The sequence below is a fragment of the Penicillium cosmopolitanum genome (genome assembly GCF_028827165.1).
Source record: "Penicillium cosmopolitanum strain IBT 29677 chromosome Unknown utg000004l:1.0-4361866.0:1.0-4365735.0, whole genome shotgun sequence".
Taxonomy (NCBI): domain Eukaryota; kingdom Fungi; phylum Ascomycota; class Eurotiomycetes; order Eurotiales; family Aspergillaceae; genus Penicillium; species Penicillium cosmopolitanum.
This window is the reverse complement of record NW_026622674.1, coordinates 729,637-751,721: the sequence shown is the minus strand read 5'-3', so window position 1 is coordinate 751,721 and position 22,085 is coordinate 729,637. Positions and strand designations below refer to the sequence as shown.

At 50.5% G+C, this 22,085-nt stretch overlaps 10 protein-coding genes across 10 annotated transcripts; 3 read left to right on the top strand and 7 right to left on the bottom strand.

The window, feature by feature from the left end:
* Positions 1-124: 124 nt before the first annotated feature.
* N7509_001718 (Nitroreductase) lies at positions 125-891 on the bottom strand (the record flags this gene model as incomplete). Its single annotated transcript, XM_056626355.1, has 3 exons — positions 125-327; positions 384-498; positions 556-891. 3 exons carry the CDS (start codon positions 889-891, stop codon positions 125-127), a joined length of 654 nt encoding a protein of 217 aa, XP_056492150.1.
* Positions 892-2,728: 1,837 nt separating this feature from the next.
* N7509_001717 (uncharacterized protein) lies at positions 2,729-4,857 on the top strand (the record flags this gene model as incomplete). Its single annotated transcript, XM_056626354.1, has 6 exons — positions 2,729-3,211; positions 3,267-3,605; positions 3,833-3,943; positions 4,008-4,107; positions 4,372-4,484; positions 4,561-4,857. 6 exons carry the CDS (start codon positions 2,729-2,731, stop codon positions 4,855-4,857), a joined length of 1,443 nt encoding a protein of 480 aa, XP_056492149.1.
* Positions 4,858-5,406: 549 nt separating this feature from the next.
* On the bottom strand, positions 5,407-6,483 carry N7509_001716 (uncharacterized protein; the record flags this gene model as incomplete). Its single annotated transcript, XM_056626353.1, has 1 exon — positions 5,407-6,483. The coding sequence occupies one exon, from the start codon at positions 6,481-6,483 to the stop codon at positions 5,407-5,409; it is 1,077 nt and encodes a 358-aa protein (XP_056492148.1).
* A 243-nt stretch (positions 6,484-6,726) lies between these two features.
* N7509_001715 (CoA-binding protein) lies at positions 6,727-7,258 on the bottom strand (the record flags this gene model as incomplete). The annotated part of the gene is made up of 2 exons (XM_056626352.1): positions 6,727-7,106; positions 7,174-7,258. The coding sequence occupies 2 exons, from the start codon at positions 7,256-7,258 to the stop codon at positions 6,727-6,729; spliced, it is 465 nt and encodes a 154-aa protein (XP_056492147.1).
* Positions 7,259-7,570: 312 nt separating this feature from the next.
* On the top strand, positions 7,571-10,243 carry N7509_001714 (Rad4 family protein; the record flags this gene model as incomplete). Its single annotated transcript, XM_056626351.1, has 1 exon — positions 7,571-10,243. The coding sequence occupies one exon, from the start codon at positions 7,571-7,573 to the stop codon at positions 10,241-10,243; it is 2,673 nt and encodes an 890-aa protein (XP_056492146.1).
* A 503-nt stretch (positions 10,244-10,746) lies between these two features.
* On the bottom strand, positions 10,747-11,037 carry N7509_001713 (uncharacterized protein; the record flags this gene model as incomplete). The annotated part of the gene is made up of 1 exon (XM_056626350.1): positions 10,747-11,037. The coding sequence occupies one exon, from the start codon at positions 11,035-11,037 to the stop codon at positions 10,747-10,749; it is 291 nt and encodes a 96-aa protein (XP_056492145.1).
* A 1,508-nt stretch (positions 11,038-12,545) lies between these two features.
* On the bottom strand, positions 12,546-16,637 carry N7509_001712 (mRNA-binding protein RRP12; the record flags this gene model as incomplete). The annotated part of the gene is made up of 5 exons (XM_056626349.1): positions 12,546-13,258; positions 13,306-14,542; positions 14,606-15,663; positions 15,714-16,515; positions 16,575-16,637. 5 exons carry the CDS (start codon positions 16,635-16,637, stop codon positions 12,546-12,548), a joined length of 3,873 nt encoding a protein of 1,290 aa, XP_056492144.1.
* A 290-nt stretch (positions 16,638-16,927) lies between these two features.
* On the top strand, positions 16,928-18,184 carry N7509_001711 (M20 family metallopeptidase; the record flags this gene model as incomplete). The annotated part of the gene is made up of 1 exon (XM_056626348.1): positions 16,928-18,184. The coding sequence occupies one exon, from the start codon at positions 16,928-16,930 to the stop codon at positions 18,182-18,184; it is 1,257 nt and encodes a 418-aa protein (XP_056492143.1).
* A 908-nt stretch (positions 18,185-19,092) lies between these two features.
* Positions 19,093-19,858, bottom strand: N7509_001710 (U6 snRNA-associated Sm-like protein LSm1; the record flags this gene model as incomplete). Its single annotated transcript, XM_056626347.1, has 4 exons — positions 19,093-19,266; positions 19,336-19,451; positions 19,540-19,608; positions 19,681-19,858. 4 exons carry the CDS (start codon positions 19,856-19,858, stop codon positions 19,093-19,095), a joined length of 537 nt encoding a protein of 178 aa, XP_056492142.1.
* A 1,021-nt stretch (positions 19,859-20,879) lies between these two features.
* N7509_001709 (histone deacetylase complex subunit SAP30 Sin3-binding domain-containing protein) lies at positions 20,880-21,612 on the bottom strand (the record flags this gene model as incomplete). The annotated part of the gene is made up of 2 exons (XM_056626346.1): positions 20,880-21,284; positions 21,433-21,612. 2 exons carry the CDS (start codon positions 21,610-21,612, stop codon positions 20,880-20,882), a joined length of 585 nt encoding a protein of 194 aa, XP_056492141.1.
* Positions 21,613-22,085: the final 473 nt, after the last annotated feature.

Below are 22,085 nucleotides of genomic sequence, written 5' to 3'. Positions count from 1 at the left end.
CCTTTAATATAACCTTGCAACGTTTTAATTATATGGAGAGATTATGATTCAATGGTTACTATTCATTATGTTGTATATACATTATCTATCCTTGTAAAATGCGACAAATTATATGAAACTAACATCATTTCCCATAGACCTTAAATCGTTGTTCAATCGGGTCGAACTCTTTCTCTTCGATCTTTTCGCCTGGGGTACCAAAGACCATTTGACCCTCAAGCTTCCAGGAACTAGGGATGTCCCAAGTCTTTGCAACTTGGTCGTCAATCAATGGGTTGTAGTGTTGCAGGCTTGCGCCCAGTCCTTCAGACTGAAGTGATAACCAGACTGCAATAGATGTTAAAAATTGAATCTCAGAAAGGCGTTGGTAGAGGGACACATACTGAGGTACTCAGCCATAGCGTTCGCCTCCAAGGCGAAAGTGTCAACTTTGTCTGCATAGATTGCGAATTTCTCCTTGGTAGCTTCGAGGGACTCGTAGTCAACAAATAGTAGAATCTTTTGCGAAGTCAGTCATTCGAATCAGTAGGCAAAATAGAGTGTGGATGTATTTACAGTTCCATAAGCGGCCTTGAAAGCTTCTAGCTTGGGCTTTGTGTAGTTTTCGAACATCTCCTTCGGAACAGCGCCCGCCTTGACTAGACCCTCAATGACTGAAATGGCGATATCCCACACTTTCGTGTGCTCATCCTTTAGTAACAGGACAACTCGGGATGATTGTGTGTTCCAAGCAGTAGGGACATGCTTGGTCGCATTTCGGATAAGAGTCTCGAGATCATCGTCAGAAATGGGGCTTTTGCCTAGCAGTTTATAATGAGTACGTCGCTCTTGAGTGAGCTTTAGCAGACTGCGGGTGTTTTTGTTGAAAGGCTTAGACTGGCTTAAACCCATGATGATTGTGAGTGAAATCCTTTGAATTTCCACGGAAAAAAGGCAGCACCGGGGTTAATAGCTTAGCTCCCCATTATCAAGAAGATGCTAAATATTTATAAGTGGGCAGCGATAACTCGAGACGGACGTGATCGCCGGCTTCATCCCCGTTTATTGGAAGCAACCTTGAATTTTACGGAGGCGTTTCTCCATCAAGTTCAAGACCGTTATCCACTATATTTCAATTTTACCGCGCTTGTAATACGCTAATCGCCCTCCCGGTATCCAATAACGCGCGGGTATAATTTTCTTGCACGGGATAGGGCTACGTGGGAGTAGAACAATGGTCCGGCGGCCAGAGCTCAATAAAGGTCCCCACTCAAAAGTGGACAATGGCTTAGAAGCGAACCTTCCCCCACCTGCCAACCTCAGTTTACTTCTGCACCGGACCGAGATCTGTGCGCAGCATGAACTGGGATTCTCTTCTTCAAGACAAGACACGGGAGGGGGCGGATGAAGTAGAAGTTTAGTGAATGCAGCACTCATGCAGCCCAGACGGGCCACACCCAGAGCGCTGGTTATGCTAATGCATGGTCTTCCTTCTGCCAGCGGACACTATGCATCTGAACGCATTGGGGGTATTTGTATCCGCTGGAACGAAATATAGATTCAATTGCCTCGGTGTTCCCTGAATAAAGAAGATCTTCGGTGTTCGTGGGATAGTTTCGCCATACGTGGGAGGGAAAATAGATCCACCTTGATACGAAAATCACATCAAAACACACCGAGGCTTGGGGCTTATCGGGAAAAAAAGAATTAGCTGTTTAGCTTGATTACGGGTTCCTTTAGAGTCCGCACTCGAGGCATAAAATGGCCTCAGGCATTGATACCCACTCCTTATAACTACTGGTAGGAGCAAGCCTAATGTCAATCGTACTCTGACGCAGCTACTAGTAGTATTCAGATTTTCAACCCGAAAATTTGTTCATCCAACCGATAATACTAGTATAGCAGTTAAAATAATCATGTTGTGGTACTACTACTAGTACTTGGGATGTATGTTCGTTACCCATGGAACTAACTGCCTTCCAAGGTTTTAAAGGTTAAATGAGCTCTGAAGCCCTCAATTAGCAGATAATCCAGCCTACAGAAGGTTCCCAGGTTTTTCACTTCGATGCCCATGATTTCTATCGAGTTCTCACCCTACATATTAAATTTCGAACTATGGTACAAGGAGTGTTGTGAGGGAGACAGGGGTTGATGAATCATAACCCCTTGATGTATACGCAAAATCGCCGACAAAGGGCAAGTTTGAAAGTTCCGAGAAGCCAGAGAGAAATTGTTCATAGCAGCCTCAAACGAGGTGCATAGCTCGTATGCCTCGTTTGAAGTTCTCCGCGAATAATCAGTACTAGTTCTCATTTCAAGATAAGCCCTACGGCAAGCCATTGACGCCCACGACCAGTGACGAGACCTCCTTGCATGACCTCCTGCAATGATGATCGACGGAGATATCTCACCAAACAAGCATCGGAACATTCTTCCCGTGATAAACAAGCCCAAGCCACCAGCTCCTGGGGAGCATGGAAGTGACAACATGCCAGAGCAAGGGCGCCAACACTGTCTAAGGACCCTCTCACGAGGGCGCAATCCCCCACTCCCCCTTGATCCCAGTAATCCTAGAATGTCACCAAAGCGATCATTATAAAGTGGTCTGATATCCCGTCATCCCTCATTACGACGCTTCTTCGCATTCCTACACTTGCGTTTATACACCCCTTCTTGCTCGCTTTCGACCCGACCCGTCGCTCGTCGACGTTGACACTCTTTCTACGACAACAACCGAAACACCAACAAGATGGTTAAGACTACATACGCTCTTACCCTTTGTGCCGCTGTGGCATTGGCTGCGCCTCTGCCTCCGAGCGAGAGTGATGCAGGAACTGATATGGTTCATATGCGCCGTGATGGCAGCGGTAACTTCATCGGTGCTGGTACAGCTGGCGGCGAAGTGAACGATATGATTGCTTCGCTGCTGAATCCCAAGCTGAGCTCCAGAGATAACGAGCCGGCTGATAGCAAGAAGCCTGCCGGCGACGAGAAGCCCGCTGGCGATGACAAGCCTACTGGTGATGACAAGGATGGTAAAGATGGTAAGGATGGCAAGGATGCGAAGGGCAAGAAGAAGAAGCCCGAGCCGCCTCAACACCATATCATCAACAGTCTTCCGATCGTTGGCCAGCTCCTGGGTGGTGTGCCGAAGCGAAGCGTTGACCATACTCCTCGCTCGTTGACCGGTGATCTCAGCAATTTCCCTCTCCTGGGAAAGCTGTTTGGTGGGGTATGCTTTATACCGCTCCCTGGTTTTAACGTCGATATTAATGATGCCCATATAGAACCAAGCTCATCCAGCCAATACCGGTAAGAAGCACACCCGATCTGTTGATGGATATCCTTTGTATGGTGGCCAAAACTGGGGCCAGAACGAGGGTCAAAACCATGGCCAGAACGAGGGCCAGAACTATGGTCAAAACCGTGGCCAGAACTACGGCCAGAACGAGGGTCAGAACGAGGGTCAGAACGAGGGTCAGAACGAGGGTCAGAATGAGGGTCAGAATTGGCTCCAGAACTATGGCCAGAACGAAGGACAAAATGAGGGTCAGAATGAAGGACAAAACTACGCTCAAAACCACCGTCGAAAGGACGACGGTGGCTTTGGTGATGACGCGGAACGAGTAAGTTTTCTATATCACCTTGATGCCTCAACTTGACCAATTGTCTAATGTCCCGTAGAACCAACAGCCTGCCGAGCAGGTTGATGAGAAGCTCAGCCACGAAACTCGTGACATTGGTGGAGACACTGAAGGCCTCACTGGCCTACTGCGCACCTTGACCAGCGGAAAGGTAAACCTCGCGACTCTTGACATCAATTCTCCGCACACATAGTTAACCAACTTCATAGCCCACAACCCAGAATGACCGCCGCAGTGAGAATGCCGATGATATGAAGCTCGGTAGTATCGGTGACGCCGTCACCGGTGCCGTGACTAGCGGCCTTGGTGCTGCTGACAGCGTAATGCCAGTATGCGAATAAGACCTATGCACCTCAAGGGGCCTGAATGCTGAAACTGCCATAGTTCCGTCGCAGCGAGAATGCCCACGGCGAGCCCGATGCTTTCGACAGTGTTACCGACGCTGCTGATGCTGCTGATGGCATCCTCATGGTATGCGAGTCCTGTTGAACTTCGGTATCAAATGAACGGAATACTAAAAAAAATTGCTTCCAGCGCCGCAGTGAGAATGCCAACGGTGGACCCGATGCTTTCGACAGTGCCACCAACGCTGCTGATGTCGCCGACGGCATCCTCGTGGTATGCTAGCCTTATTGAACTTCAGTATCAAATGAACGGAATACTAAAAATTGCTTCCAGCGCCGTGCCACTCCCACCGGAAGCCATACTTCGACCACCACCACGCCCTCCTCTTCGTCTACCCCCTCAGCCTCGTCTACCAAGAGCCCCAGCGACCCCTTCCATCTGATGAAGGAACTCGCCAAAGAAGCTGGCCTCGGCGCGCTGGTTGGTAACGCCCACCACGGCGTTGGTATTCTCCCGGTAAGTGATACTTACTCTTAGCAAAGATCGATCCTCTCTGTACGAAGTAATCTTGGCTTACTGGTTGCTTTGATAGCTGAACTCGCGTGAGGTTCACGAGCACCAGACACGTGATACTTCTCCTATTCAAGGGTCTTCTCTCCCCGATGTCATCCTCGAGAGTGGTGTCGTTGGGAAGGTCACCCACTTCCTTTCTAACCCCATTGGTGGCAAGCCCGGTGCTGATGCCCCCGCTGCTGGTGCTGCCGGTGCTGCCCCTGCGGCCGATGGTAAGGCTAGTGCCCCCGCTAGTGCTGGTGCCCCTGCTGGCGCTGGTGGTGCTGGCGCCCCCAAGGCTGGCGGCCCTACTCCTCCCCAAGCAGTCAGGAAGTAGTGCGGACAGGCATTGATTCCTACCGATGCCAGTGCGACCAAAGGATGTCCCATCGCGTGATATGGTTGAACATTTTATATTCAATGACGAACTACTTTATCCGATTTGTTTGGTGGATTTGATTTCATTAGTATTGTTGTGGAGTGGTGTACGTATTGAAATTGAAGTACAATGCCAATTGTTTTTGAATCAAGTCCTAGTTCCATTCATTCGTACCATTAAGCAAGCAATGGTGTTGTGTTGTGACTCTTCCAAATCATAAAACCCCTCGAGCCCAATACAATTAGTAGAGCATGCGAGGAACAAAGCAAGTACACCGAGATCATAAAGTCGTTCAGCGCGATAGTCGATTTCCCATTCAGTCAGGTTTGACAGAAAACGAGCGCTTTTGAGGGTATCGAATCATTATGTGCGAGAAAGGGGCAGCCCAGCCCAAAGAAACCCAAAGAAAAAGAGAGAGAAAAACACAAAAAATAGTGAGACAAGAAAAAGAGCGAGAAGAAGATCGGATGAGTCGACCAAAGCAAGAGAAAGAAAAGGGTATATCGCTCAATCCGACTGGAAATCCATATCGAGATCATCCACCTCTACCGTCGTACCCAGCGCTTCTTTGCCTTGCCGAATCATATCTTGGAGTTGTTTATTCAGCCGTTGGATACTGGCGTCTTCTTCGCGCTCTTTCCGACGCATCCGCGCTGCGTATTTCTGCATTTCCGCTGACCCAGGACCATTCTGTGATCGTGGTGATGGAATAGCAGTACTCTTTGTAGGTGTAGATGGTCGCACAGACAAGCTTGGTCGTTTGGCGTGGCGAGGCATCACGGCTTGTCGTCGTCGCGGGCTTGAGGCTTGATGGATACGACGAGCTCGGAGAGCGGATGGACTATCGGTGCCATCGTTTCCATCATTTCCAAAGGAATCGGCGGATTCACCGGGGACAACTACCCAGCTTCGATCGATGTCCTCGTCTGGATATTGTCCCGGGATGGGTGTGCGGAAGATGCGATCTTTCTCAGTAGAGGTACTGGGACCGGCTTGCCAGGTTGGTGGTGGACCAAACTGTGCTGGGGAGCCAGTGTGCATGTCATAGCCTTGTCCACCGCCAGCGTAGAAACCCTTGAATGCGCCAGACCAGCAGAGATCGAGGACTTTGCCTGCTGCGTTGATCACCGTTCGTCCCCACCCGACTCGTGTGGCTGGGCTCGGTAGATCGGTATCGGCCGCTGGTGAGGCGATGTTGGAATCACGGCGGGTGCGTTTCCGACTGTTTCCAGCTGGAAGTAGAGAATCGACGCTGGCATCAAGTGATGGAGGCAGAAAGGATTCGCGGTATCGGTTGGGTCGGTAGTCGAAATCGGCGGAGGCATGGTACTCTTCGCTACTTGGTTGGCGGAAATCGGTTGAGATCAGCGGAGAGGCATTATTGTGGACTTCAGATGAAGGGTCGAATTTAGATGAAAGGGTTGCGGTGTCACGACGGGGTCGTTTGCGACTGAGAGAAAGCGAGTAGAGTGAGGAAGATGCGGAGGTGGAGGAAGGCAGCTGGAAGAGCTGCGAGTTGGCACTGGCGAGATCGACCTTGGGGGGTGAGGCCGCGTGCTGAAAGACGGCGTGCATGTCGGGCATAATGAGGAAAGAGAAAGGACAAAAGCAGAAAGGAGGCGAGTCTCCTAGCTGGTGGAGGGAAGAAGAAAAAAAGAGAAAAAGCAAGTTGAGATGGAGAGGAGAACTAAACAATCCCTAAAGCTGACTAGTGCCGACCACGAGTACACACCGTACATACAAGTACTCTACTCTGTTCACTACATCTCAGACATCCCAGCCCCCCCCTGCTTCAAAATTTATCCCCCAACCACCAACCACCGACTACTACAGTCGTTGGCTGGTCCACTGGACTCCAGCTGCCTCCAGTCCTTCGTCACCATCTACCAACACACACCATCCCTCGCCGCCCTGTCCGCCATCTCCCGCAATCACCGCCTCAAAGTTGGCATGGGCAAATTCCAGCACTGAATCATCGAAGGTCCCCGGTTGCAACCAGACAGCAGGGATACCAACGGAGTGTGCTTCCTGTAGTACTTTGAGGGTCACTGGAGGCGGAGTCACCACCGACAACGAGGTCTGCGTCGGGGAGGAAAGTCCGGATGGCGAGGGCACTGTATCGTAGGCACGCGAGGGAAGAGAGATTTGCGCTGCTCTCGGGTTGAGGGGAGTCACAGGTAGTGAATGTTGGTGATACCATGCGAGGACTGAAGAGAATGAAGTGTTAGCGAGTTTGGCCTATAGTTAAGAGATTCGGGATCCGGCTCAGCCTACGCTTATATCCAAACTTGTGGGCGTCGTTGCTGGCGCCCGCCACGGCGAAGCGCGGAGAGGAGAAGAATCTTTTGACGGGATCCATGGGGATGGTGTAGAGTAATGTGTGTAGGGAGTCAGTGGAGGGAGGTGAGGGGGATTGTAGATTGTAGATGAATTCCCCGCGGGGCAGTAGGGTAGTTACTGAACGTACTAACTAACTAACTAGTGGTGAACCACTACTAGAGTTGACTGAGGTACCTGCCATTTGTATGGCACTCCCATACAAACTGCAAGTACCTTCAACCTCGGCCGCCGCCGACCTTCCACTCCCGCGCATCTCCATCCTCCGCCATTTCTCATCGACCCACTCCATTTCCCCAAATCCACTTCTACAACTTCCTTCAATTCAAGTCGCATGCCACCTTTCGTCCCTCGCAAGCGCTCCCACTCCGAGGACCCGCCCCCGCCCAAACGTCAGGCCCTTGATGTCTCCGCCAAGCCCTTCTCTATCGATGAATCCGACTCGGATTCCTCTGAGAGCTCCTTGAGCGACACACCCGCCGATAACACCCATGGGTCGCGTATCCCTGTATCAGATGACGACGAAGATGAGGAGGAAGATGAAGATATCGATTGGGAAGACGCGATCGACCCCAAGACAAGCGCGACTACCCCAAGCCTCGCTGGCCCCGAGCTCCAGGATCTAGAATTGACCCTCGATAAGAATGAGGCCCACGTCTCGGATTTACTCGACGGCAAGAAGGGACCAACCAAGATTGAACGTCATATTCGGATTCAGTCCCACTGCATCCATGTTCAATGTCTACTCTACCACAATGCCATTCGCAATGCCTGGATCAACGATGCCAAAGTTCATGAGACATTACGTCATAAGCTGCCGGGCGGGATTCACAAAGAAGTTAAGAAATGGCGAATCGCAACCGGGTTGGATATCCCCGAACGAAAGCCCGACCCGCCCAAATCTAAGAAAAAGAAAGGAAAGCAGGCCAAGAAGAAGGAAGAATGGGGCCCGGAAGCAGAGCGACTGGAACCCGGCCAGCCAGATATGAGTCGCGGAGATCCGATCATCACCCTGCTCAAGGTCCTGGTGGCCTGCTGGAAGAATCAGTTTCAGATTACGGCCCCGGGTCTCAGAAAGCATGGATATCGCCCCGTGGCCTCCCTCGAGGAGATCATTACTGACTTCAGGAAAGAGGAACACGACCCAGAGCGCCATGGGGAGCGCATTGCCAACATCGATGAATTTCGAGCTGTCGCCGAAAACATGCAGGGCTCCCGCGATGTTGGGGCCCAGCTCTTCACAGCTTTGATCAGGGCGCTGGGAATCGAGGCCCGACTCGTGTCGAATCTACAACCGCTAGGATTTGGCTGGACAAAGGCGGAAGTTTACACACCACCCAAGACAGATGCAGTTCCCACGAACACCAACCCTGAGAACGGCCCTGGGGAGTCCGAATCAACGCCTGATGTGGAGGAAGATCCGCCTAAAGCGAAGAAAGGTAGTGCTCAATATGACAAGGATCTCCCTTTCCCAATCTACTGGACGGAAGTCGTTTCTCCTGCCACGAACGAAATCATTTCTGTGGACTCTTTGGTGTTGCCGAAGCCCCTGGGACTAAGCGCCGACCAACAAGAAGCCTTCGAGCCACGTGGTGCCAAAGCTGATCGTGCTAAGCAAGTAATTTGCTACGTGATTGCACACTCGGCGGATGGAACCGCCAAAGATGTCACCACTCGATATCTTCGACGGCGGACATGGCCCGGAAAAACTAAAGGGTTTAGATTCCCAGTGCAGAAACTACCAATACCAGGCCTCCGAGGTCAATACTTTGAATACGATTGGTTCCGGAACGTCATGCGTGGGTACATAAGACGTCCAGACAAACGAACCAAGGTGGATGAACAGGAGGACGAAACAGATCTCAAACGGAAACAACCAGAGAAGAAGAAAACCACACAAGCAGGAGATACCCTCCAGAGTCTTCGAACATCCACCGACTTTGTGCTTGAACGTTTTCTACGACGTGAAGAAGCGCTCAAGCCTGGCGCAGAGTCTGTTCGCACATTTACGGCCGGCAAAGGAGCCCGTGCTAAAGAGGAACAGGTTTACAAAAGAGCCGATGTGGTTAAATGCATGTCTGCAGAAAGTTGGCACAAGGAAGGACGACAGATCCAACCCGGGGCCGCACCCTTGAAGAAAGTACCTATCCGAGCAGTGACTCTCATGCGCAAGCGCGAGGTCGATGAGATGCAGCGTGAAACGGGCCAGAAACCGATGCAGGGTCTTTACGCGCGCGATCAAACCGAGTACATCATACCACCACCTATTGTTGATGGCAAGATCCCCAAGAACAACTACGGCAATATCGACTGTTTCGTGCCAAGTATGATACCCCGTGGCGCAGCCCACGTTCCCTATTCGGGCACTGTTCGACTGTGCAAGAAACTTGGAATCGATTACGCAGAAGCAGTTACTGGGTTTGAATTTGGTTCTAAGATGGCGGTCCCTGTTATCCAAGGCGTTGTCGTGGCAGCCGAGAACGAAGACTTGCTCAAAGACGCCTGGCGTATTGACGCAGCTGAGAAACGCAAAAGGGAAGAGCTCAAGGCCGAAAAGCGGATATTGCAGACCTGGCGCAAGTTCTTATTTGGCTTGCGCATTGCGGAACGTGTTCGGGAGGAATATGGTGGTGGAGATCCTTTTGCGGACCGTGAGCGAGAGGCACAGAATCCATTTGCATTGCGAAAGAAGCACAATGAACAACACGAGCCTGATGAGAAACATGATGATGATCATTTTGAAGAGGACTCCCATGATCCTGTTGATCATGGTGGTGGGTTCCTCCTACCCGGCGAAGACGATGGCGACGACCACTTGATTGTTGAGGAACACAAGCAGGAAGATCGTATTGCTGAAGATGATTCCGATGATGGAGAACTATCACCGCCAATTTCCATATCATCGGAGCCGGATGAGGACCAGGAGGCGAGCGTTAAGGATGATCCCGAGTCTGATTATGCCCCTCCAGCGCGCAGTGGCGTACGACGTCGTCGACGTGGTGGATAGATTTGCAATAGATAAAACTTATTGTAATCTAGAAACTTGCTGTACAATAGCGACTTGAACTGAGTTACAAGTTCCTATTCTCCGGGCTATCTTTGATTTACTAGTAAGACCTTAAATCGGGTACAAGAGCATCAACTGACATATCTGCCCAGATCCAGTTACAAGAAGCACCCAGAAGTTCCGAAGTTAAACTTGAAGCAAACCTGCATCTTGATTTCCAAACTTATTTCCAGAAAACCACTAGTATTCAGGATTCCAAAGAAGAACTTGCTAAAAACACTACCAACATGCGACCTCGGGAGTACCCTCCGGACCAGGATAATCCAGTCCATAAAAATAAGAGCTTTCGTTCCAAAGTGACCAACTTTTGATTTCGCCGCCAATCGCGCTGTAATTTGCGATACATCGCTTTCCAGGGTAATTGGGCTGATCAAAACCACGACTGAGGCTATCCAAATCAGCTCAGAACTAGCTTGCTCAGCACATGTACAGCAACTTCCGTTCTATTTCCCAGACTGCGTGCGCTGATCAATCAAGCGTTGAATCTCTTGGACGAGTTGATTGGCCCGACGCTTACTTTTCTGCACCTCGACAGCTTCGACAGTGAGAACCGAGCGCTTGTTATAGTATGCTCTGAACTTTCCACGAGACCATTCCGACGTATGCCTTATCACGTTGTCCTCCTGTCCATCTGGAATGCTTGACTCGAGCTGGACCCTTTCAAGCTCTTTGGTCGGATCATCTGAGTCTGAGTATCTAGCAATGTAGTTTATTCTTGAAGCGATAACGTTCATGGATAATAGTAGAAGTCCTAAAAGGACTAGGCAGAAATTTCTGTAGGTCGTCATTGTGAATTTTGAATTCTTCAGATTGATCTGCTAATATGGGCTTATTTGGAGACTTATTCTGATTGAGAGGAATAGAAGTAGGCCGATTCAAAGGCTATTTATACCTCCCCTCGGTCTTCTTTCTGGAGTGAGTGCTACTGTAAATGCATTGCGCCTTGGCTTACATGCTTGTAGCCATATAGTAGTCACCTTTCTGATAAATTCTATTTCGTAATGACTGTTGGGAATGTTAGCCAAGACTAAAGACGGCACACACAAGGTACGACGATGTGCCACCTGGACAACAATACTAATATCTGTGCATCATTGAAACTACTTAATAAAAAGCCAAACGAAGAAGGATCTGATTAGTTGCATCCAGGGTATTATCAGGTGGTCGAACCTCTAGATAATTTTATGACAATAGTAAGTATAAAGCGAGACTTACTCCGCGATTCCCGATTAATCCTTAACCAAGATGGCATGGAAACTTGAACAAGAACTGCAGGTAGTATATTGGAATTCCGTTCACTCGAATAAGAAGACACCTGGTGCTACCAATGCTAGTAGGCAAAACCTAAAATTGAATAAGAGAGCTTTTGTGCTCGCTACACAGTTACATAATAGAGAACGTGGATACAACCCAATCTTCTTGCTTATTTTCCTCTAGCTTGTTCAATGGCACTGGAGTCTGACACCACTCCTAATCGCCATAACTTAAATGAAACACGCATACCTATAACACGAAAGGGATTTAATACTAACTCCTAAAGTTCCAGGTATTACTCAATGAGGGCCCTTGGCCATAATCGGCCCGATGGAAATGGCAAATTGTGGCCCTATGAAGACCTCGGATGAACCAACACTTCAAATAGTGACCCTGCCAGAAAGAGATGTACGCTCTATGATAATTATGCTGCTGGAAGCGAGAGTTCATAGAATTGGTATGACCAATACGAGCCGCGACACCGTATAACTTGAACCATTCCATATTTACTAGAGGTTACTGTGGCATGCATGACCCAATGCACCGATTCAACTTCTACACTCCATCCACCGCAGCCTGGGTACATACTACTAGCGATAGAGATACATACAATGAAACTCTTATCATTTCATCAATAGAATCAAATTTCTATGTGCAAATTTCCTAACAAACTTTTTGCTCGTAATCATGACATGAAGACAAGTCCGTGATATCAAATAGACCTGTGGATCCGAGTCGACCCCCATACGGAATCGAGATTGAAGGGGGTATTAAGAACTGACCGTCTAACAAACAAGCAAGCCCACAATATAAGAAAGAAAAAAAACAAAGACAAAACGAGATTGGAGCAGGATTTGAGAAAAAAATGCAAGTTCAAACGATTGTCAATTCAGTAATCCGGAAAGACTCCTCATACCTATGCTGAAGCTTTTCATTATTTCCAGCCTCCATAGATCTGATCCGTAGAGAAAAAGGAAAGACGTAACATTTAGCGTCTCTGACCACGTCCACCACCACCTCGGCCACCGAAGCCGCCGCGATCACCGCCGCGACCTCCACCACGACCGAAGCCTCCACGATCCCCTCCACGGCCTCCACCACGGCCGCCACCGCGACCTCCGAAGCCACCACGATCACCACCGCGACCACCACCGCGGCCACCGAAGCCGCCGCGATCACCACCGCGGCCGCCACCGCGACCAAAGCCACGATCGCCTCCACGACCACCTCCGCGACCACCGCGGCCGGGGCTGAAACGCTTTTCAACCCGACCATCGGGGGCACCAGGGGTCTTGGGAGCACCAAGACCACGACGACCGGGGCCCTTGGAGCGGAGATTCTCACCGACTGCGGCAGCCTCATCCTCATCCAGGTCCATATCATCGTGACCACGCTTTGCCTGGCCCATCTTGACCTTGCCCTTTTGACCACGACGAACAGCATCGGGGCCACTGACAGCAGCGAGATAAGCGTTGACACCGCCGGATCCTTCACCAGCACCGCCCATCTCGACATCAGCATCAGCATCATCATTACCGAGAATGAGGCGGCCATCTGCGTCGAACTTGGCATTGCGCTTCTTCTTAGAGCCGGGTCCAGTGTTCAGGAAGCGATCGCTAGGCTTGGTGGTGGAAATATTGGCGAGAGCGTCGGGAGCCAGCAGATCCAGCGGGTTATCTTCGGGGATGTCTCGCGAATGTACTGAGTGCTCTGGCCAGCCCTCTTCTTGCCTCCAGAAGCCTTAATACGAGCTTGTCCGTCATCCACATCGATATCACTGGCGCCATCATCAGACTCGTCGTCGGAATCGGAATCAGAGCCGTAGACTGCCTTATCGAAAGCGTTTCCGGATTGCTGGGCACCGGCCTTCTCCTCGTCTTCATCCTCCTCATCATCATCGGCAGCGCCCTCCTTCTTCTTGCGCTTGCTGCGCTCACGCTGCTTGCGAATATTCACAACCAGTTTGCGGTCTTCCTCGCCGACAAGGGCCTCCATGAGCGGAGCACCGAAGCGTCGAACCAGTCGGTCGATGATACCCTTGACCTTACTGCGGAGACGACCTTTGTGCTCCTTGTTCCAGGCCATCAGGTTAGGAACAAGTGCCGACAAACGCGGGCGCAAAGCCTCATCAGGCAGGATGACAACAGCAACCTTGACGAAGCCAAGGACAGAGCGAACGATCTCACGGTTGTTGCTGGTAAGGAAGAGCTCGACGGTCTGGACCAGATCGCCAAGAATCTCAGGCTTCAATTTGCTCTGGTACTCGAAAAAGAGACGGGATAGCGCAGTGACGGAAGCAGCGACCATATGAGGAGAGGAGCCAGCCAGACCGGCAGAAACCATGGTGAAGAATTCTTCAATGGTGGCAGGGGCATCAGGTGAGTCGTCTGGCATGTGAGGTACCAGTGAGTTGCGAATCATAGTGCCTGCAGGGTTGCGCTCCTCATCACAGGTGCGGTTGGCGAGGTGGATAAGAAGATCGAAGGCAGCGGTACGTGCCTTCTCGTTACTCTCCTTGCATCCCAGGACAACCTCTGACAGAATGGAGGGAATAAAATGGAGGTCAGAAGTAGGAAGGTGTGTGATGAGCTCGTGAATCGCGAGCATGCGGTCTCGTCGACCAGACGCGGGGGTCTTGTCTGTAGTCGCAAGCATCAGAGCATGAAGCTCACCGCTGCGCTCATTGAGAGCCTCTCGACCAGTCTCAGTCGAAGCGAGACGGGGGATAAGCTTGTATGCCTTCTTGATCAGTTGTTGATCGGGGTTAGGCGACGATCCGTTGAGAATAGCGGCAGCCATGCCGAAAAGTCCGGCAAAGCTTGAGCGGGGCAGGTAAATAGACATGGCGATAACCAGATCGATCAAAGTGTGGGAAGTTGGCGGCATCTTTGCGGATGATCCTTGAGGGGCGGGCATCTCCTTCTGCTCCTCGGTCAAGGATGACTCGAGCATTGTGATCACACGAGTGAAGGTCTCATTGAGCTCCTGTGAAGTATTAAGTTAGTCGACTGTCCTTATTTAGATTAGACTTCCGGGGTGATATCTTACATTCTCGGGGGTGATGCTCAAATAGGCATTGATACATTGCAAAATGTATCCGCGGTGGTGCGGTAGCGTCTGGCTGTAGACGTTGAACAGCACGGCCAAAAGATTACTAGCGAAGCCAGACAGATGCTCAATGTTCTTGGTAGCAGCGGCCTTCGTGATTCGGCGCTGCAGGATCAAGTCGTCTTGCTCAGCCTCGACAGAAAGAATAGCCTGGTTGGACTCGACCAGGTTCTGGAGAGCGCGGCAGACCTCGACACGCAGCTCAGTCTGTTTATAAAGAACGTTGGATAGAAGCTCAGCGAAGCTCTGGTCAAAAGCCTCAACAAGATCGAGAGGCAGTTCACAGTAGCCCGGCAGAATACCCCAAGTCTGTTGTACCAAAGTCTCGAAGATCTTCACTTCGACGGACTTCTCGGCAGCACCAAAGTCAACAATCTTCTGGTAAAGCGCCTCACTCAGAGGAACCATCTCTGAGCGGAAATGACGCAGGTTTGTGTTGGTAACACTATCACGGAGAATAGGCAGCATCCAAACGCGACCGGGTTGGCCCTTCTTTTGCTCGATGATGTTCAAGGGCAGAATTTCAAGGATAGCCTCAGGGCCCATTGCCTCAATGGCACTGCTTAAAACACCATCGGCCTCCTTCTTGCCGTGGAACGACTCATTGCTGCGCAGCTCACCGACAGTTGAGACGAGGTCAACAAGGAATGGGCTGGACTGCCACTTGTAGCAGTCGAACATGGCGGAGCAGACATTGAACACCTCCATCCACGCAGCTTGGTACTTAACGGAGAGCAGGTCAGCAGTCGCGTGGGCCAGCTTCTCAAGAGTCTTCTCATCGTAGACAGATGGCTCGATAATAACGCTATTGGGGATACAGTTGTGCAGGAAAGAGATGAGGCACTCAGAGGCCGAGATGCGGATGTTGTGCGAGGGCGAGGCCAAAAATCCAGAGATGAGCTGGAAAAGACCCGGCAGCTTCTCGAATGTGTCTTCGGGATTGATCTGTGCAGAAACATCATATCCGCGAGATAGGACAGCAATCCAGGGGGGAGGAGCTGTGAGTCGTTCTGTGCGGGCTTGAGTTCGGAGATGGCGTCTAGAAGACGGGGGAGCTTGGAGGACGAGAACTCGTCGGCCATGCCTTCGAAGATAACCTCGAAGACCTCGAAAGCGCCCATAGTGATATACTCGTTGCTAGAGCGAGACGCATTCATCAGTAGCTCGCAAAGCGACTCAATCTTCTTGCTGGGCCAGCCGCCCGATGCGGAGGCAATAGTCTTGATCAGTTGCAGGGAGTGAATAATCAGAGGCTCGTGGTTCTCGTGGCTGTTTGCATCGCGCTTTCCCTTCTTTTGCTTGGAGGCGGCTGTGATGCTGTCGCTTAGCGTCTTCATCGCAGACTCTGCGCACATATCCGCGCCCGGGTGGTCCAGCGACGGGCTGGGAGGGGGTGTCTTGAGCACCTTAATCAGAGCCTCTTGGGCACGCTTTCGCACCTTAGGACGGTGGTCAACTGACAAGCTCAATAGACCAGCCGTCGCACGGCGCGGTCCAATTGCTGTGTGGGGCAGGTTCCAGGCTGCGGCATCCTGGGCAATGAGCAGCGACTCAAGACAACCAATTGACGGGCGCAAGAGGGGAGCTTCGATTTCGGGGAGAGACAGTGCCGGGGCGAGACTGGTGAGAATCTGAGAAAACTTGGAACGAAGGATGGGTTCGGGGACGTAGGTGGTGGTGATATCGAGAAGGTAGACAACGGATGTGGCGAGGTCCTTGTTCACGATACCTTGCTCGGCAGAAAGTGACTGGGAGAGGAGGGCAAGTAGAGCAGCGAAATATGCGGTCGAAGAAAAGTCGGCCTTTTGATCGCGAAGAGTGTCCTCGACTGCAGAGAGCACCACAGCGGTCTGTCCAGGTTGAATTGGTTAGAGATATGATTTGCGCTGCGGGCGAGCGGGTAACTTACATGGTGCTGATTCTGCAGCTTGGGAGACTTGATCTTCTCGAGCTTCTCCGCCAGAGTCGCCATGGTGACTATGACTGTGAGGGGAGAAATTCTCGAATAGTGGCGTGCGGGGAGGCAGTTCTGGCGGTGATGGAGAAAAATCCAGCGAGAAAAAAAAGGTACGGCAGATTCTTGGCGGGTTTATCGATAAGCCTCCACTCGGGGCCTCCCACATACGAGTAGGAACTACCACAGTGGAGACATCTCCTAGGCTACCCTTTGACTCATCAGGGAATTGACCTGTTAACTTCAATTCATTGCTTGATCTTATATTCCTCAACTTTACCATCACATCACATTGATCGCATTGTACAATGACACCCAATTTAACCGACCTCCTCAAATCCGCGTCATTTGACTTAGCTCCTTATGAAGCCCTCTACAAATACTTTCATGCGCATCCTGAACTATCTCGGCAAGAGAAATCTACTTCGGAAAAGCTCGCAGCCCACCTAGCCCAATGGAATGTCTTCGACATCCACACTCACATCGGAGGCTACGGTCTTGCCGGTGTCTTTCGAAACGGCCCAGGCAAAACCGTACTTCTGCGAGCAGATATGGATGCACTTCCAGTGAAAGAGCAAACCGGTCTCCCCTACGCCAGTTCCATCACCATGAGTGATGCTGAGGGGGTCGAGAAACCAGTCATGCATGCTTGTGGTCATGATATGCATATTACCTGTCTGCTCGCCGCGGCAGAGATGCTTGTGAAGCTGCGGGATTCATGGAGCGGGACTTTGATTGTTCTATTCCAACCAGACGAAGAGCGAGGTGGAGGTGCCCAGGCAATGGTTGATGATGGACTATACTCCAAAGTTCCAGTTCCGGACTATTGCCTTGGTCAGCATGTTATGAGATTGCGGGCTGGAAGCATTGGCTCACGCTCTGGTGCTATTATGGCTGCTGCTGATAGTATGAAGATCACTGTTTTTGGACGTGGTGGTCATGGTTCCCAGCCCCATCAGACCGTGGACCCAGTTCTTCTCGCTGCACACATCGTGGTTCGGCTGCAGAGTGTCGTGAGCCGGGAAATTAACCCCAATGATCTGGCCGTGTTGACTGTTGGGAGTCTCCAGGCTGGACAGGCAGAGAATATCATTTCTGACCGAGCAGAAATTGGTGTTGACTTCCGATCTGTTAAATTAGAGATCCGGGAACAAATTATTTCTGGAATCAGGCGTATCGTCGAAGCTGAATGCGCAGCAAGTGGCTCACCTAAACCACCTATTTTCACACCTACAAGACGTTTCCCTCCTACTTTGAACGACCATGAAGCTGCATCTCAAATTGCGGCGACATTCTCAACTCACTTCGAGGATTTTGATGATGACATTCCGCGGACTAGTATTGCTGAGGATTTTTCGACTCTGGCGACCTGTCGAGGAATACCGAGTTGTTTCTGGCTCCTCGGTGGCATTGATCAGGATCTTTGGGATAAGGCACAGGCAGAATCTCGCACAGAAGAGATTCCAGGAAATCACTCCGCTCTTTTCGCTCCTGTCATTCAACCAACTATGAGAAGTGGGGTAGATGCACTGTGTCTTGGTGCCTTGACCTTTCTACGGAAATGATAGTCTGGTTGTGAGATTACATGCAGCAGGCTAAAATCTATAAATACACGACTACTACTATAATTATCAACATAAATTTCACCTAAATCCATGGATATTTAAATCTATTTGATTACTCTGTTCCTATTTTTCAGACACCGAAATACTAGTAGTAGTAGCTGGTCCAACGTCTGATATTGCCCCCTCCCCCCTTCCTCTCCACATTTTCCCTACTGGAGAGATAAATTATAGCTTTTAGGCTTCTCAAGATCTATCTACACGTTACTGATAGCCTAGCCTGGGGGGGCCTGGGCCTTAGTTTGTAACTTTGTTACAAATCATACATTTTCTGAAGTTGAAGCTAGGCGGCAACCAATCCAGACATACCTACCATCATTTAGGGAGTTAGTACCTAATTCTGTTCACTGTAAAGTTCATTTTGTTTTCAGTGACTCGGAACCGTCAATTCGTCAGATATTGCTATGAACTAGGATAAGAAAAAGAAGCCAAGTATGAAGTAGTGTCGGCGTATCAGCAAACAACCACACATCTCAGCAGCAATGGAATGCGGAGGGACAAAGGCAGAGCCAAAATGCACCAGGCTGGGCCACCTCTCGCCTCAGATGCAGCCTGTTCATCAACTGCTATAGGTCCTCCGTATAAGCCCATGTAAATGTGTCCATGGAGCCAACTGGGAATAGAATAGGCGTGCAAAAGCTGGGCAAAAAAATAGCGCCCGGCCATCTGCCACGGCACGTAATGTTGATGCGGGCAGATAGCAATTAAGCGCCATATCCCATGGAAGCTGGTGTTATCCTGTCATGGAGATCGCCCAGCTGTTGAGTTGAAATACGGCACAGTGGTGTTTTGTTGGGCTTCGAGGATAAATTCAGGAGAGACTGCGCCGGTAGAAACAGAGGGGCAGTGGTTTAGAAAAGAATCTCGCCGCTGTGCTCGGGCTCGAATCCAAGGGCTGAAAGCTCGGTGTGTCGCTTCTTGTCGCCGGACTTGCGCTTGCTATCTTCTTGCTTCTTGAGCTCGAAAACTTCTTCGAACGGCGCCTTGGTCACAGTGGTGGGGATTTCATCTTCGCGGTCAAGGTCCTATATCCATCGTGAAATATCATATTAGTGTCGGTTATATCACCAAAAGGTCTTCAAAAAACCACATACCACTTCGCCCAGCAAGAGCACGTTCTCACCGCGCACCAGGAAGATGCCGCGGGGAACATCGGCGTAGACCTTTCCTGCGTAGATGCGTTCAACGGTATCTTGAAGCACAAGGTTTGCTGCATCATATCAATGATTGTATATGGTAAGCCAAATGTCCCGTGTATAGATAGGTATTCAATGCCGCAGCAGATCGCCATGTCATACCGAATTGGTCCCAGCTTCGAAGCACTCCGACGAGTTTCCTTCCGTCGCGCAGTACTAGGACTAGCTTCTCTGTAAAGCAAAGAAAAGGCTTGCGCATCAGCAAATGAGGAATTGGATGCTAGTCATGCCTTTTTCACATACTATCTGTCAAATCCAGCAGTTGAGCGGCGGTTGTGAACATCTGAGGAGGGAGTTGTGGCGGGCCTCCGGTCGGGCCAGTCGGGCCCTGGCTGGCAGATCCTAGTGCATTTTGCTGCTGGAACTGCTGCTGCTGAGGGTTCCGCTGCTGCGCATTGGGAGGAGTGTCGTTGCGCTCCATGATTCTGGTGGGCGGAAGTGAAGGTGGGGTGGGATATAAAGCGGGCGGGCACTGCTTCGACTCGGTCGGGAGAACTTTTAGGTGTAGATATTTTAGTTGGCGACTAGTATGACGGCGTTTTCATTCTGGTAAGGATTGGACAATCGATTTGAGGGTTGCAGCCAGCGCTGGATGTCGCAGAGCGAGTTCTCCGGGACGGCGATCAAGGGCGGCGGTGTGTTTGCTCTGTTTGCACCGATACCCCAGCTCGGCAGACGCAAGTATAAAGATTGATATGGAGACGAAACAGTTATTCCAACTTGGTACTTTATTACACTTTTCTTTCATGCCAGGTGTTATGATTTGAAGGTTGCCAACATCCAATACTATATGCTATTGTCTTGGATGATAATCTCAAATTTGGCTTGATTATATATTCCCCCACGCTCGCATTTTCAGACCAGGTTCAAGTTGAAGCCTGTAAGTTTACAGTTCCAACTTCCAAAGTGAAGCCCTGGAGGTTCCAAGGTTGAACTTGAATTCAATCAATACTAGTAAGATTTGGCACTCCTTCGAGGTTGATGAAAGGTAAATTAGGTAACAATTATCCTAATAGTTACAGCCACTTAAAAATAGCCATCCACAACGCCAGGAAACTTATACAGTACATACATACAAACAAGCACAAACAACAATCACCTATCCGAACGCCATGGGTATCATAAAGAAAGTCACACAAGACAGATCAAACAGTCATGTAAAAAAAAGCAAGCCCACCCCCGAAAAGTCCATGCAGACACAGACTGACCTCAACAAATCACACGCGCTAATTCTAGTCCACGATAAAATCTCACGAGAACAGGGAAACGCCGAGCAAGAAAATAGTTGCAGAACCAGCCAAGCCAAACCAGCCACGCCTCAGGAAAACCAAATGCCCAATCCAGTTAGCATGTAGGTACCTGAGAGCCCAGACCAGGACCGAGGCTTAGATCGCGGCCGAGTTCATGCAAGCTACGCAGCAGCAACAGGAGCAGGAGTAAGTCTACGGCTGAAACCGCAGGCGGAACTGTCGCCCCCGTCGCTCTTCGCGGACGGTATACAGAAACCGAGCAATGCTCTCTTGTTCCGACATCCCGGCGCTGTTGAAGTGTTTCCGCACGACGAGCGCAAACTGGTCTTTGCTGACGCGGTCTTGTCCGGTGATTTTGTGCAGTGGGGCGTCATCGCTGGATGTGCCATCGCGCGAGGTGTGATTTGATTTATCTCGATTGGAGGAGGAGGACTGGGACTGCGCACGGCGAGCGGCGAGCGCTGTTGGTGAGCGCAGACCGATTCCTTGCGACAGGACGATTCGGGAATAATCGTTTGAGAAGGCGCTTGGTGTGGAGAGTTTGTGGGCGTGCCGATAGGAGTGAAGGATTTCGAGAGGGAGGTCGGACCAGGGGACCTGTTAGGGTGAGATTAGCAATGCTGGCTTTGGTTGCTAAGTAGTTTTTCCCCCTGTGACAGGTACTTGCGGCCTCTGGGGTAGGTCTGGATTCGACTGACGTCGTTTTTTGTTTCCTGCTCCCATAAAAGCTCTGCATGGTACATACCCTTGGTTGTTCGTCTGTAACGTCGGCGTTGGCTGGTGCACTGGTCACGGGTGCTTTGTCCTTGTTTGCTCCTGTTTTCCGTTTATTCGTGGTCGTTTTGTTGAACTCTCGTGTGCTGCTTGAAGCTTCGGACCTGGAGTCGTCCACGATTGCGGTGGTGCGTTGGCGCGGAGGGGCCATGGTTTGAGCGCGGCCCGATGGGAGGGCAGTCAAATGTGGATATTGGGGTTCAATGGATGGAGATGAAGCTCTGGATGTGAAATTATGGCCAGAATTTACAGGCTAATGGAGACGATAGCTGTTCGCGGCGCTGAACTCGACCGCCGTCCATTCTCCGCCACGAGGCGGAGATGGATGGCAGAATCGGCCGGACATTGTTCCGATGTCATAGTACAGGAAGTGATGATAAGGGAACTTGAACTAGTAGTAGGCAATGGATTGCCATTGCAATTGACTTGGAGATGGGATGCTGCATGTAGCGACTGATGCACATCTTTGCAAATGTCGCGCATGAAAATTCAATGGTGCAACAAATAGTCTCAGTGTGGGATGATACTCAATTGGGAATTGCTATGGGATCAAACAAGCCAAATATTTATGGATCTCCACAACTTGCCTCCCACAGACACAATGCAACCCGGAGACTCACCGCT